Source organism: Colletotrichum tamarilloi, assembly GCF_030869305.1.
Source record: "Colletotrichum tamarilloi strain Tom-12 chromosome Unknown Scaffold_14.1, whole genome shotgun sequence".
In the NCBI taxonomy this organism is placed as follows: domain Eukaryota; kingdom Fungi; phylum Ascomycota; class Sordariomycetes; order Glomerellales; family Glomerellaceae; genus Colletotrichum; species Colletotrichum tamarilloi.
In genome coordinates this window covers 351,231-365,360 of record NW_026849397.1, presented here as the reverse complement: position 1 = coordinate 365,360, position 14,130 = coordinate 351,231, and the positions used below count along the sequence as shown (strand labels likewise).

The window sequence follows — 14,130 nt, the reverse complement described above, 5'->3', positions numbered from 1 at the left end:
ACGAACGCAGAAGCCCATGCCCGGAAAAAAGGAGGGGCGCTCATGATGAACGTAATGCCCTCGTGTCATGTCCTAGGATCATTAAACGTCACGATATCAAATAAACAGTAAAAGTAGAGACACATCTCGTTCCACGGGAAACCCCAAAGGGAAATTTGGAAAACCTCGTGTGCCCAGTTATGATTTCATTCCTGGTATGTCGCCAGTCGTATAGAGCTCGTTACGTAGTGTAGTCTATGCCGTGATTCCCACCAAGTCCACCCATGCGTCATTCCGCCTCCTATCATCGTACCCCACACACACACACCGTGAGTGGCTTATCGTCTCTTGGATGCCTCGACCTTCTTCAACTCTTCCCTGTGGTGTTGTCAGTACTCTCATTAGGAAGGTGGTCTCGAAGGGTTGGGGATTTGCCATACTTCAACTGCGCCGAGAAGTCGTCGGTCGTGTCATCGTCGTCCCAGCTCTCCTCCCACAGGTGCTGCGTCGAGCCACTGCCGCCCGCAGCTGCCTCGGTCTCTTCCTGAGGCCAGTCTGTGGTAGATACGTTAGCATTTGTTTCTTTCTTCGCAAACAAAGCAGATAGAATAGTGTGGCGTGTCTATGCTGGCCGGGAATGATGATCCCGCTCCAACGTAGCTCGAGGTTACGATGGAACAGATGGACCAAGTGATGCCATCATCACTCCCCCATCATAGTAAAGCCGAAGCAGCAGATGCTCCTTCAAACACTATGGAAAGGAGATTATCGACAATGAAGGGTAAAAGAGACGTACCGTCGACGGGGAAATCCTCAAATTCGTCGTCCTCGCCGAGCGCGGGCTTCTTCGCCGCCGCCGCCTGCTGCTGCGTCGTCTCGTCGGCCTTGGGGTCCGCGGCGGAGGCGGTCTTGTCCTGGGGCTTTGCGTCTGAGGCCATTGTGTGGGATCTGTGTCTTTGTGGTGGTGGTGGATTGAGGAATGCCTTGCGCTCCCTCTCGGTTGTGCGAGATTGCGATTGTCGTCGACTGAAGGGTAAGATTGACCGGATTCCTAGAGAGTTTTTTTTTCGTGGGTTTCGCAGGTTTCGCGGTGTCGCTGGTTGTGATTGTGGTGGGTTTGTGGTGTTGGAGTTGCGGATTGGTGATGATGATGGTGTTGGGAGGAGCTAGCTTACTTGCAGGCGATGGATAGGTAACAGGCAACGCGGGCGGACGGTCGGTGGTGGAAGGTTGTCGACGGGCGGAAGTTGCCGGCTGCGGCTGGCTGGCTGGCTGGCGTTGCTGTTGCTTTGCTTGCTGGGTGCGGCGGGCTGAACAGGCGGCACTGGGAAGGCGTAATGCTGGCCCTGGCGTCGGAGGTGGGGTGTGGGATTAGCTTACCGTACGTCCCATGGGCTTAGGTGGGATTGAGATGCACCCCCATAGCAACTCTGCCCACCGAGCTGAGGCCAAGCTTGGTGAGAATAATCTCTTACTTGACGGCTGTGTTTTGTCCCAAAAGTTTCTGGATTTCTCGGTTCATCTAACTGCTTCAATTCTTACGATTTAGAAGATCCAAAACAAAGCTGTAGACCTTGGGTTCGCGACAATGACGGAGAAACTGCCGTCTGAAGCTAAGGCAAGCATCTATGTACTGTTGGGCACTCTGTCACATCGAATAGGCAAGCTTGGTCATATTTTGTCCTTGTGAAGCGGACACTTACTCAGGCGAGAATAAGGAGTAAAAAGCTGGAGGAACTCAAGAGAGAAGATGCAATCTTATGGCTTATAGGTAGCATCTTGAGAGCTGGCACCTTGCAGCTTTTTGCCAAAGAGCGAGTAATCCAAACCAAAATCCGGCTTAAACGTCAGACTCCTCTAATGTTCAAGCATATCCATAATGATTCCGCCTCTCAACATCCCTCAAGCACGCATCGCAATATCCCACCTCCCAGCGCGTCTCATACCTCAATCTCGACAGACACCGACCGCGAGTCCTGCCCCGCGAACATATGTCTGTCCCGCGCTCCACCGTGTGGCGGCAGTCCTCCTTCTTTACCTTCCAAATGGTGCACATGAATACGAGCTTGCTGCCTTATAGAGATGAACAGGGAAGTAGTGTAGAGACCTAAGTTCTTGATCTTAAAGTGATCTCGCAATCAACGACATGGGATTACTTCAACTGTTCGAATTCATGTTTTGAGCATCTCATATATATGGATACCCCATACGCCGATGACTGTGTGCTTCTCATGAATCGCACTTACTATAGATAACCTCTGACTGTTAAACACACTCGCCTTGACACGACCTAGCCGGCGCAGTATCCGATGTGACTAAGGAGAAAACACTGTGACAAAAAACGCCTGTACACCAAGAAATTACTTCCCGACGTCCGCCAAGGTTTCTGAAGACTGTCGAGTGTTCTACGCATCCTCGTCTTCGTCTTCCTCTCCCTCTTCTTCTTCTTCTTCCTCTTCCTCTTCCTCTTCCTCTTCGCCATCGCCTTCGCCCTCCTCGACTTCCTCATCTTCACCCTCTTCGGCTTCCTCATCTTCATCACCCTCCTCTCCATCTTCGGCCTCTTCTTCCTCATCACCTTCAGCTTCTTCGGTCTCCTCGCCATCTTCGCCCTCTTCGCCCTCTTCACCCTCTTCACCCTCTTCACCCTCTTCACCCTCTTCACCCTCTTCACCCTCTTCACCCTCTTCGCCTTCTTCGCCTTCTCCGCCCTCTTCACCTTCTTCGGCCTCATCGCCTTCCTCACCCTCTTCACCTTCTTCAGCTTCGTCGCCCTCCTCAACCTCCTCGCCTTCCTCACCTTCCTCAACCTCCTCGCCGTCGCCCTCTTCTTCTTCTCCTTCCTCCTCCTCCCCCTCCTCTTCCTCTTCACCGTCTTCGCCCTCTTCGTCATCGCCATCACTAGAGTTATTCGCCTCTTCGGCGCGACCTGAATCCACGCTCTTCCTGAGATTAGGGAACATGAGTGAAGGAGGGGGCTGCTCATCCCAGTCATCCGGAACATCGCTAAGTTCACTCTCATCATCTGCAGAATCGTGAATGCTGCCCCGCGGACTGGACGCTGCCGTGGCCTGTGCAAGCGTTTCGTCCCCTTCATCAACATCCATGGCAGTGTCGTCCTTCATCTCCGTGTCCTCGATCTCTTCAACAGTGTCTCCTTCGTTGAGCTCCTCGGTATCACTGGCCTCCCCGGCGTCTCCAACGGGAGTGCGCGTTCCGTTCCTGCCACTCGAAACCGAACCCACACGAGATTTGGAAGGAGCAACTGATGGCTTTGGCGCTTCACCGTACCGGGCAAACGCCTGTTCCGCCTTGCGAATGATATCAGGCCGACGAACGCCCGCCCTGCGCCTGGGTGCTGCCTCAAGTGCCGATGCCGTCTTATCACCTTCACCATTGGCTCCCGAGTCTTGCGCCGATGATGGGTTCAGCAGGTTGCCCAAGGAAGTGGATGGCTTGAGCTCGATCCCGCCATCGGCCTCTTCTCTGGCACGAGCCCTAGCACGTGCTTCGAGAACTTCGTGAGGCTCAGGGCCGGGCAGCGAAGGGCCAATCTCCTGGTAGATGATGGCGTAACAGTCGTTGATTAGGTCGTCAATTGCCCCAGCCTTCATGAGGCCGCCGTTGAGCTTCTTCAACTCAATCGTCTCCTTCAAGCAGTTGAAGGCGGGAATGTCCGTTGCCGGACCTCCGGCCCACTCCGTGATGCGATCCGCCATGATCTCCAGCTCTTCCATCGATGTCGACTTGAAAGCGTCTTCCAACGTAGGAGAAATTTGGAAGCCCTGACGTAGAAGTCTAAGGTAAGCCATGGAGCACATCTGCCACAAGTCGCCAAAGTGGTAGAAGTCGGCGCCCTTCTTCCGAAGTCGCCTGAGAACCATTTCCAAATTCACTCTGTCGTTCATGACCACCAAAATCTTGACCATGAAGCGGATATACTGGGACGTATAGACGTGGTGGCGCCCAGAACGCTCCGCGTCGCACTTCCAGACATTCATAACCATTGTCTTGGTAAACATGGATTCTCGAAGGACATTGAAGGCTGCCTTGGCTTGCACAAGCTCGGGTGATTCGCCATCCTCATCGAAAAGCAGGCGGGCATGACGCATAATGATACGGTGCTGCCAGTTAGACTTGTCCTTATCCCGTAAGTGATGCAAATTCCGGATCACATATTCCTCCCAATCTTCGTTGTCGTCAAGAGTGATATCGTCGCCGAGTTCCATACCAAATGGTTGCCTCGACAGAATGTCTGCGCCCTCTTGTGGCTTCAACTCGCCTCGAACAACCAATTTGTACACTATCGAGACGATCTTGTAGTGCGGCTCCAGGATAGGATCGCTATGCCGCGATTTGGGCACCGCCGCAACAACTTCGACAGCGTGTTCGAGGGCCGAAATCAAGTACTCAAGTGATGGGCGGGTCTCCCGGTCCTTTTTGCTAAGCTGGTCAATGGGCTTCTGGTACATTTTCCACAAACATTTGGTAAGCATGTACGGATTCCTGTTCAGAGTCAGTCAAGGTTCGGCGTAATTGTAAAGGACAACGAACCTCCAGTCCATTGGTTTACGCCTCATGGCCCGTTTGAACAAGCCAGCTGCGTATTTCCAGACTTTGTAGTCTTGCATCTGGTCGTGAAGGACCCTTTGGAAGGTTCCATTTCCCTCGCTTTCGATGAAGAATCTCTCTTGGTCCGCATGTTGGAAGGGCTCCATAGCAAGAGGCTCGCGGCTGGATGCGTACAGGCGCATAGCAAAGTTATGATAGAGCTCGTAGAGCGGATCCTCGTCCTCGTCATCGATCTCTGCCTCCCAAGAGTTAGACAACGCTAGAGTATAGCAATGAATCGAATTCCGCTGGAATTTGAGCAATTCGCCGCGTTCCTTGTTCATCTTGTCGGCCGACCACAACACAGCCTCATCGAGCTCGTAGTCGAAGCACTCGGCTAGGCGGAACCAGGCATCCCACTTATCTGGAGTGAACTGAAGTTGCAGCCGCAAGAAAGTGGCCGCGAGTCGCAAGTCGTCAGTTGCACCTGGTGTTTGCCGCTTGCTCAAATCCACTTGCTTGAACCTCGTCAGGGCAATCATGCCTAGGAGGAAGAACCAGCCGTGCCTGGCTAGGGCGCTTTCGGGAGTGTTTACAGCTACGACGTCCAACTGAACACCGCCGGTGAGGGCTTGGTAAAGCCGAAGGGGGTGGATCGGCCGCTTCAGATACTCGGTAAAGTTCCTCAGGTTGTGAATCATCTGAGGCGTCGACTTTGTCTGTCCAATGGCTCCTTGCATGTGCTCGATGGTCGTTTTGAGGTCTGACTTGAGGAGGTCCTTTCGGGGCATCCTCCTTGCCAGGACCGTAATCTTGTCCACAAGCTGCATGGCGTTGCGCTTCTCGAGTTTCTCCGGGGGGCAGCCATGGTCCTGAACCTCTCCAGCACCGACACCAAGTTTGAGACCGTGGAGGTCGTAAAGCACTTGCCCAAGATAGTCTTCCCAGTTTTCAATCTTCTTGAACTTGAGCAACTCAACCCGCATCATCTTCAAGAAAATCTTGTTTGAGGCTTTACAGCATTTCCTGAGCCCAATTACCTGATGGATTGCAGACAAAAAGTCTGCCAACTCCATCTCAGGATTCGGGAATATCTTTCCGTTTTGGTTTACACCGACCTTGACGACCGTGTACTGGAGGCACCATACACGCACTTGAATCTCACGCAGCTTGTTGAGGAAAGGCTGGAATGAGGGACTACTCGGCGGGACACGTGTCATACCGATGCGAATTTCGTCCTCATGCATTGCCGATACGTGAAGCATGCAGCTCAATTTGATGAGAGCAGCCGATGTCGATTTGAGATGGTCTTCATCGACAATGTCGTAAGCGGAGCTATCATTCAAAGCCAACGAAAGTGCCGTGATCAGTAGATCATCCAGCGATTTGAGCATCTTCAACACTAACGGCGGTCTAGTTTCTGGAGCGTTCTTGAGATAACTGTCGCTTTCCAAGTCCGCCGTGAGCATCTCGATGGCTTTGAGCTGGCATGAGAACTGTTTCGTCGAATATTTGATGCTGGCATACGCGTCGCTAAGTCGTGTCCAGAGGAAAAGACGCAGTTCCGTGCTAGTTCCCAACAAAAACCTCCAAAGATCCTGAAGGCTTTGGCTTGCACACTCCATGATGGGCACTTTCTTCGTCTTGGAGCGGCCAGATGCCTCTTCTCCGTCTTCTGCCGAATCCTCGGATGGCAGGGTGACGTAAACAGACCCTGGATTGAGGACGGGCTCAAGGTTATCAATGACGGCAACTGGGTCGCTAACATTGTCCTGGAAGAGTCCGAGGAAGAAGTCCATAGTGGTCAGCTTAGAGATCTCTCTATCGGCCGCCGCCTCCGAAATTTCAGGTATCACCGGATTATTCGGAAGGAGTAGTTGATCAATCCCACTTTCTGCGAGGAAATCTCGTAAACTGGTCCAGCACTGCAGAATGTACTCTCTCGACGCGTTCTCCGTAAGAGTCGTGGAAAAGATGGCAGCCCAGAGGAAGCGGCCAGTCAAGTCTTCGTTGCCTTCTTCTGCGGCGTCCCTCAGCAAAGCTGAAGCCATGTCTAGCCACCGACCCAAGCGACCCCTGGCTTCAACGCGGATGCTGTAGTCAACGACACTGTTGGGGTTGGTGATTCTCTCATACACGTCAAGGTGAATCTCGAAGAGCATCTCGACAATGTGTTTAACAAACCCAAATTCCTTGTTCGCATCGTCTGATTGTCTCGCGCGGTCCAAGTCGTAGTTGATGGCTTGAAGGATATCCTGATTGAACCTACTGATGACTTGGACGACGGCTGTCTTCAAGACATCTGACCACTTCGTTTGGAGATAGCTGGGACATATCGTCTTGATCCATTCGTACGCAACATCCTGGGCAGTCATCCAGGAGGAATTTACGCGCTTTACAAAAGCAGTGATGCCCTGCGTCTCCTTGAAGGGTGGTATGATTGACATCTTCTGAGAACCCCCTTTGGCATGCTCAAGGAAAGAAGACAGGCTTAGTGATGCCTGTGCCTGTTTGTTGAGCAAGATTTTCGCATTCTCCTCGCTGAAAGAGACGATCGCATTGCGGAGATCCAAGGTCGCTTGGTTTTTTATGGAAGCGCCGCGTTCCTCGGCAGCAAGGGAGTCCAACACTTCGCTGATGCGGTCTAGAGTGTCCTGATTCGTGACTCCGATGTTTTCCAGCATGTTCTTAGTAGCCTGGAACAAATTTTGGTCGGTGGCTTGATAAGGGGCCAGCTGGGATGCAAGCACGGCACTTGGGTCCGGAACTTCTTCTGCGGCTGCTGTCTCTCGCCTCCTAATACGCTTACTCCTTTTTTCGACGAGGCTCTCCTCCTCTTGGCCCTCGGGATTGCCAGCTGCTGAATGGGATCGCTTTCGAGAGGGCTGGGAGGCGCTTCGACCCTTGCGAGTGCTCTCAGCAGGTTTGGGAGTTTCCTTCGCAGCGGGCTCCACGCTCTCTGTCTTTCCCGTAGTTTCCTGCTTGTCCTCCTGTGCCGAGTTCTCGCCCTTTTCTTTGCCATCCGAGCCGTTTGCTTGTACTTCCTGCTCTGGTTGGCTTTCCATAACCACGTCATCATCGTCATCCGTTTCAGGAAGCTCAATGACAATGCCGCGGCTTGTCTGCCCCATTTCGAGTATGAACTGCACGAGTGCCATACCCAAGTCGGCCCATGATGCAGTTGGGACCTCTACAGTAAGACGGGCGAGGCCTGCTTCCTCGACATTGGTGCGGGCGGACCCAGTTTCCTTTGTCGGATTCGGCAAATACGGCATGGGATCAATGTGTCGTTTGATGAAGTCGGGCATGTCTCTCTTTACCCAAGGACCCATGATGGGGTGAGACAAGGCGATCTCATCCGACAGGGCTTGCAGCTGGTCCTTGAGTTGTTGACCGGCGAATCCTTCTGCCAAAGATGGTGGCTCGACCTCGAGAACAGCGGGGTCATCGTCGAGTTCGATAGCAGCTTCGAGGCAGTATCTGTTGATTCTGGAGCTCTTCAACGATGCAGCAACACGGGCTGTACGACGCCACAACTCTGCATCGGACGGATCGCGGTCAAGAGCGGCATTGAAGTCGACCAGAGCGCTATGCATATTTTGGAGGGCATCGTCCTTCTCGAAGTAAGACGACGCATCGTCTCCGGCGGCTCGGGCGGCATGTCGGGTGCGATCAAGGAGAAATTGACCGCGGTTCTTGTATGCAAGGAAGAAGGCTTGAGGAAGACTGCTGCCGGTGGTATCAACATCGGCAGATTGAAGATCGAGAGTGCCGGCGAGAGCGGGATCGGCGAGTAATTGATCTGGCTGCCTTTCTGCCCTTTCGTACTCGGTAGAAGCCTCGGGGTATTTGAAGATTTCGGACTTGAAGAGATCGTCGTAGGCGTCGGAAGCTTCGTCGAAGAATCGAGGGCCTTGAGCATGCAGCTTCAGGGCATTCTGGAAGCGCTTGAGAGCTTCATCGACCTGAGAAGTAGTCAGTATGGGTTGGAATATCGGAGCGATACATCGGCGCGTACATGAAGCTCGCGGGTGGTGTCGACCTCATCATCCGAGTTCTCCTCGGCTTCGACGTTGATCGCTTGGAAAGCCGGCTACATATTGGGGTTAGCTTTGGTCGCAAGGGCAAATATTTGATGACATTTCATATACGAACCATATTGTCGGCAGGGTCTTGCGACCGGATTGATTATAACGACGATCTAGTATATATAATAACGTGCGATGTGAAGGAGGGGATCGGATGTTCAAAAGGATGTGGTTCTAGACGAATGCGCAGCCATAATGACCTTGGGGAAAATCGATGCGCGTGGCTTCGAGGATTGACGCGACCTGAATTCAGGAACGTTAAATTGGTTGCTTGCTGGCGGTACGTATCGCACTACACCAGCTACCTAAGGTAGGTAAGGTAGGTAGTGGAAGGGAGAGCCCACAGGGCACTTGCAGCTTTCGCGTCAGACTCTGGCCAGGGGTTAGCTTCTAGCTTTCAGCTCCAAACTCCCTGATAGGCTGATAAGTATACCTCAGGTAGTTTGCTCTGTATCCGTACAGGACAATTAGGCCAAGGCTCAGGGGGTTGCGCTGTTCGAGTGTCCGTGCAGCGACTCAAGCGAGGTACGTTACATAAGCATCCAATTCGGTACCAGCTAGCATCTCAGCACCTCAGGAACATGGCAATGCGGCAAGCCGCAAACCACCTCACACCTAGAGCCTAGAGGTGCGTTGGACCCACCCGATCCAGGCCCCGGCCACGTTTGAGTCCCGCCGGCCGTCGAATGGAACTTGGGAAAGCGCCCGTGGTCTAATTAAATCGTGGCTCTCTGGCGGTTGGCCCTGTCAATCACCTCCAGCAAAGCAGCGTGGCAGCTCCATCTGCTCTCCATCACGTCTGTCCCCTGCCAATGACAGGCCTCAAACTCCCTTGTCAGTTGCACAACGTCAATTATTATCGAGGTGTTCCAAGCTGGCAACAGGTTCCCAGTCCTAGACTCCTGGCACACGTACGGAGCACGGAATACGGAGCAGGTAAGTAAGTACCTATCTGAGAAGGATACAGAGGGTCGTGGAGTCCAAGCTTGCCCACAGTGCCTACCGTCACCACCTACCTACCTTCTTTCCCCAAGTGTCCAGTTCACGCCGCACGCCGCAATCCCACCTCCAAGTCCACCTTGCACAAGCTGTGCACTTCAATCCTCCATCCCTCGTCAATCTCACCGACCACACCTCAAACCGCCTCCAATCACCAACATCCATCCCTCTACTCCCAGCCATTCTCTCGAGCGTGCGGGCCAGGATCGCTCATAGGCGCCTTCTCCTGCGCGCACACATGCATCGAATCGTTCGCTCATAACACCGTATCCAGTCCATCCTCATCGAGAACGTTGCTTCCACACTGCGCGCCGCCAAAGCTTGACACGCAACAACCGCCGCCATGGTTGCGCCGGCTGTGCCCGAGTTAGTCTACCATCCCCATTCCATCCGTTCACTGCTTCTAATTCTAATCTGTTTGCCAGGCTTACCGAGGAGATTCTCTCTGAATCAATTGAAGCCCGAACCGAATCCCTCATCTCCCTTCGGGAGCTTGGCCCTCCCGATCTTGTCCATCTCCTGAAGCAGGCCACGAGAAACCCTGGCAAGCAGGTAAATGATAGTCCACATCCAACAAACCTATAGCTGTGCTAATTAGCATCGTGCTGTAGATCGGAGTTTACCACCACGTCACCGGCGTCGACGCTTCGTCCTCGGCCAGTCTTGCTGCCTACATCAACACCCTGACCTACCGCGAGCATGGCCAGGCTGTGCAAACGAAGATTTCGGAAGGTCTCTACTGGTACGCGAACCTTTTCAACATCAACACAGAGTTCAAGTAGCTAATTCACTGCTAGCTGTTACAATGCCTTCTCTCGACTCGACATGCGGGTTCATGTAACGATCCCTGGAACCGTCGAAAGCTACTGTGTGGACGAGCGAGGCGAGAAGCGCAAGGCGACGGATGACTTGTGGCTGGAGACCTACCTGTGCAGTGTCCTTCGAGCCTACTCTTACGCAGATGATGGTAGCGGAGAGACGATTCGGAAGATTATGGGTGTGCGCAGATACAACCCTGTTACCAACACCGAAACCGAACACCGCTTCCTCGGCGCCGCCGAGCAGCTTTTCTTCCGAGGTACCCATATATTTGAGAACATTTCAGGGTTTCTGTGCTAATGGTATCGTAGGCTGGCAGCTGGGCTCAGACTCTGTCGTTCAAGTGCCGAACAATGTCTCGAACCACCTGACCGCAGGCCTCTTGAAGTACTTTCAGACCACGGGGCGCCATGCTTCCGGCATCAACCTCTTCGAGAAACTCAGAGACCAAAACATCGAGGTCTCCTCCCTCTTGGCCAAGGTCCTCTTCATGGGCAACGAGGAAGTCCAAGGTGTCAAGGTGCTGCATCAGGCACTCAAAGAGTCGCCGATGGATTATGTTATGCTCGATACGCAAGCCGAGTTCCTCCTCAGAAAGGCGCAGACAGCCTCAACGCCAGAGTTGAAGGAAGAGAGACTTCGCTTGGCCCTGGGCTGCGCCGACCGCAGTACCATTGCCGCTCCTAGTGAATTCGGCACATGGGCGAGACTGGCGCAAGTCTACGTGGCAATGGAGGACTGGGAGAATGCCCTGACCATCCTCAACTCTTGCCCCATGTTCACATACCAGGACAAGGACGCGCCTCAAATGCCTGAGCCGAAGGATGTTCACCTCCCAACTCTTCCCGAGACCCGCTTGGATGAGATCGACAGCGAACCCGAGTCTAGATACTCTGAGCAGGTCGATGCTAGTCTCCTGAACCTTCGTGCTTCGGTTTATAAGGGAACCTTCAAGCAGGCTTACGGCATCCTGACCGAGATGACTTCAAAGATTGGATGGGATCAGCTTCTCAAGATTAGAAGCACAGTCTTTGTCATGGAGGACGAATACCGCTCCGAGAAGCAGGAAACCTCGCAGCCTCAGCGTAACCCCAGCACCGACGGCCTTCGTGGAACCCCAGACCCGACAACAAATGGCGACCGATCAGACTCGGAAAGTGACGACGAAGAGGGAGATGAGGAGAAGAAGGCGAAGCCAGCGGATACTGATTCTACTGCCGAGACATTGGCACCAAATGGACAGACAGAGGCTGTAGAGAAGCCTACCCATGCCATCGACCCCGGTGAACTGAAGGGCGATGCGGAGAATGTAAGTGTTCAGTCTTCCCCTTGGCTGAAGCCAAGTTAACACTTATCAGGGTGCGCAGACCGACGACCATCTCTCTAAGCTGAACAACAAGCGGCTTTGCGAGCGCTGGCTTGACAGCCTCTTCATGGTGTTGTATGAGGATCTGCGCGTCTACACGATCTGGCGCACACAGATGGCCCAGTATCGCGCGCAATCCATGCAGTATAAGAAGTCGGCTGAGGAGTGGGAAATTCTAGGCTCTCTGGCGGAGAGACTTCAACACCCAGAAGAAGCTGTCGAGGCCTATAGAGCGTGCCTCGCCGCAAGATTCAGCCCCAAGGCCTTGACTGGCATCCTTCGCGTGTTTGAGGAGGGCAAGAACACTCGCGAAACGGTCGCGTCGGTCATTCGTCTCGTCACCTGGCAGTACAGATGGTACTCTGAGTTCTCACCAGAGCTCCTCCATACAGTTCGGACACTCATTGAGGACGAGGGTGCAGTCAAGATCAGAAGCATCATCCAAGCTACCAGCCTCCCTCAGAACGTGCTCGATCTGACCCATCACTATGCTGCACTATGCGCCACTTTCCGCAGCAGCGGCACCGACGGTTAGTTTTGGGCGTTCTTTTGAGCCAGGGGCCGAGCAATAGCATCGGCAATAAGGCGTTGATGAATCGGAGGGATTTTGTGGTTCAAGATTTTCAAGCCTAGGATGTGACTTGCAGGAGGCAGTTGGGCACTCACATGTTCCACCATCACAGCGTGCATCGAAGTCATCTTGAAAGCACGCTGTGCTGGCTTTGATTGAAAAAAAAAGAAACATAGACCACCCTTACTTGGGGTTCAAGGCTATAACGCAGAGTCAAATGATACCTAGTTCTTCACTTGAAAGATGAGTTCAGATTGGGCAATATGAAGTGAGTGTGCTAGATGCGAGCTTACAACAGAATTCTAGGCTGGCCAGCACTGGGCCTCAACAGCTTTCCGGAGCAAAGTGCCCGAAGGAACGGAGCACACCGGGGCCGGCCCGCTCACTCAGATTCATCCTATGTATAGCGCCGATCACGCAGCAAAGCTTTAAAGGGGTACTGATATCACCCCTACGTCAAACCGTGTATTTTCTGTTTTAATCATGGCTGCATCGAGGGTCTCTGGAGTTTGGACGATAATGCGGTGGCGGCATACCATCTGGCCAGTTCGATCAGTGTCGATGAGATATCGATGAGATAAAACTGTCCCCACCAGCACCACATTTTGGCGGATGCAGTGATTTCATCGCACAGCGATGGGTGATATCACGAAGATGACGTCGCCAGGTTTGACATGAGACGGCAAGCCTGAATGAGACTCGACGAAGACTACATAAGTTGATGATTGCAGACCGTGGAATGCCTATTCATCATTGCAATCTCAAGCAAACCAAACCTCCAAACACAACCTTCAAACAACTGGTTCATAAGCACCCGCTATTTCATTTCACTTATACCCAACATTTCAAACCACGACTCAATCCAAATCCTACAATAACAACATACAAAATGGCACCCTCAAAGGATCAGCTCATGGAGACGGCAGCTCAGGCCCAACTCGACATGAACACATACCAATCCAAGACGGGTGCCGCCCGCCCCCAGGGCAACGACGACGCCGGCGTCTCCAACATCCAGACGGAGAACCGCTTCCCGGGCGCCACCGTCACCGTCCAGGGCGACCCGATCAACAACGTCTCGTATAAGCCCGAGCAGCCGCCCAAGAACCCGGCCGACAACGACGACGACGTCGTCCCCGCCAAGAAGATTTCTTCGCTCGGCACGCAGGACCAGAAAGATGATATCTTGCTGCAGGGCGAGGGTGCCGTGCGGAATAATGTGGGCACTAAGGCGCCTGGTGTTGGCGGAGAGAAGTTCCGCGGTTCGGATTACTATGTTCCTGAGAGCGTGCCGGATAGCATCTCGGCGGAGGGGAACATTGCGCCTGAGAGCGTGACGCAGGCTTCTGCTGAGGCTGAGAACCCTCGGTAAAGGGTGAGGGTTCGGGAGTCTGATAGGGATTACTTTTACGGATGGAAGGATACCAAGCATTGTATGGTTATGATCATGATGTACAACAGTTATGGATCTGCCGAAAGGCTGTAAATCAAATGCACATCTGCAACGCAAACTAAAAAAACGCAAGTGGGAAGACAGTTACATGCCTGAGTGGAATTATGACCAGATGTTCTGGACGATTATCTGGTCTCGATTATAGAGTAATGAAGACCAAGCCATCCGAAATGCATTTTGATTGCATTCAAAAAAAACACATTCAGAGAAAACTACGCAGACCTAAAAGCACAAGTAAAGCCCAGTTATAGCATTTATGGTGCCACATGAAGACAGAGTTGTTGGTCAAGTTGATTGAATTTTG

At 53.0% G+C, this 14,130-nt stretch overlaps 4 protein-coding genes across 4 annotated transcripts; 2 read left to right on the top strand and 2 right to left on the bottom strand.

Moving 5' to 3' along the window:
- Nucleotides 1-317: 317 nt before the first annotated feature.
- On the bottom strand, nucleotides 318-917 carry CTAM01_05521 (DSS1/SEM1 family protein; the record flags this gene model as incomplete). The annotated part of the gene is made up of 3 exons (XM_060521551.1): nucleotides 318-357; nucleotides 420-534; nucleotides 776-917. 3 exons carry the CDS (start codon nucleotides 915-917, stop codon nucleotides 318-320), a joined length of 297 nt encoding a protein of 98 aa, XP_060383765.1.
- Nucleotides 918-2,384: 1,467 nt separating this feature from the next.
- On the bottom strand, nucleotides 2,385-8,688 carry CTAM01_05520 (uncharacterized protein; the record flags this gene model as incomplete). Its single annotated transcript, XM_060521550.1, has 4 exons — nucleotides 2,385-4,485; nucleotides 4,534-8,495; nucleotides 8,549-8,623; nucleotides 8,686-8,688. 4 exons carry the CDS (start codon nucleotides 8,686-8,688, stop codon nucleotides 2,385-2,387), a joined length of 6,141 nt encoding a protein of 2,046 aa, XP_060383764.1.
- Nucleotides 8,689-9,960: 1,272 nt separating this feature from the next.
- On the top strand, nucleotides 9,961-12,337 carry CTAM01_05519 (uncharacterized protein; the record flags this gene model as incomplete). The annotated part of the gene is made up of 6 exons (XM_060521549.1): nucleotides 9,961-9,983; nucleotides 10,043-10,169; nucleotides 10,229-10,359; nucleotides 10,415-10,695; nucleotides 10,748-11,745; nucleotides 11,795-12,337. The coding sequence occupies 6 exons, from the start codon at nucleotides 9,961-9,963 to the stop codon at nucleotides 12,335-12,337; spliced, it is 2,103 nt and encodes a 700-aa protein (XP_060383763.1).
- A 925-nt stretch (nucleotides 12,338-13,262) lies between these two features.
- Nucleotides 13,263-13,745, top strand: CTAM01_05518 (uncharacterized protein; the record flags this gene model as incomplete). Its single annotated transcript, XM_060521548.1, has 1 exon — nucleotides 13,263-13,745. The coding sequence occupies one exon, from the start codon at nucleotides 13,263-13,265 to the stop codon at nucleotides 13,743-13,745; it is 483 nt and encodes a 160-aa protein (XP_060383762.1).
- Nucleotides 13,746-14,130: the final 385 nt, after the last annotated feature.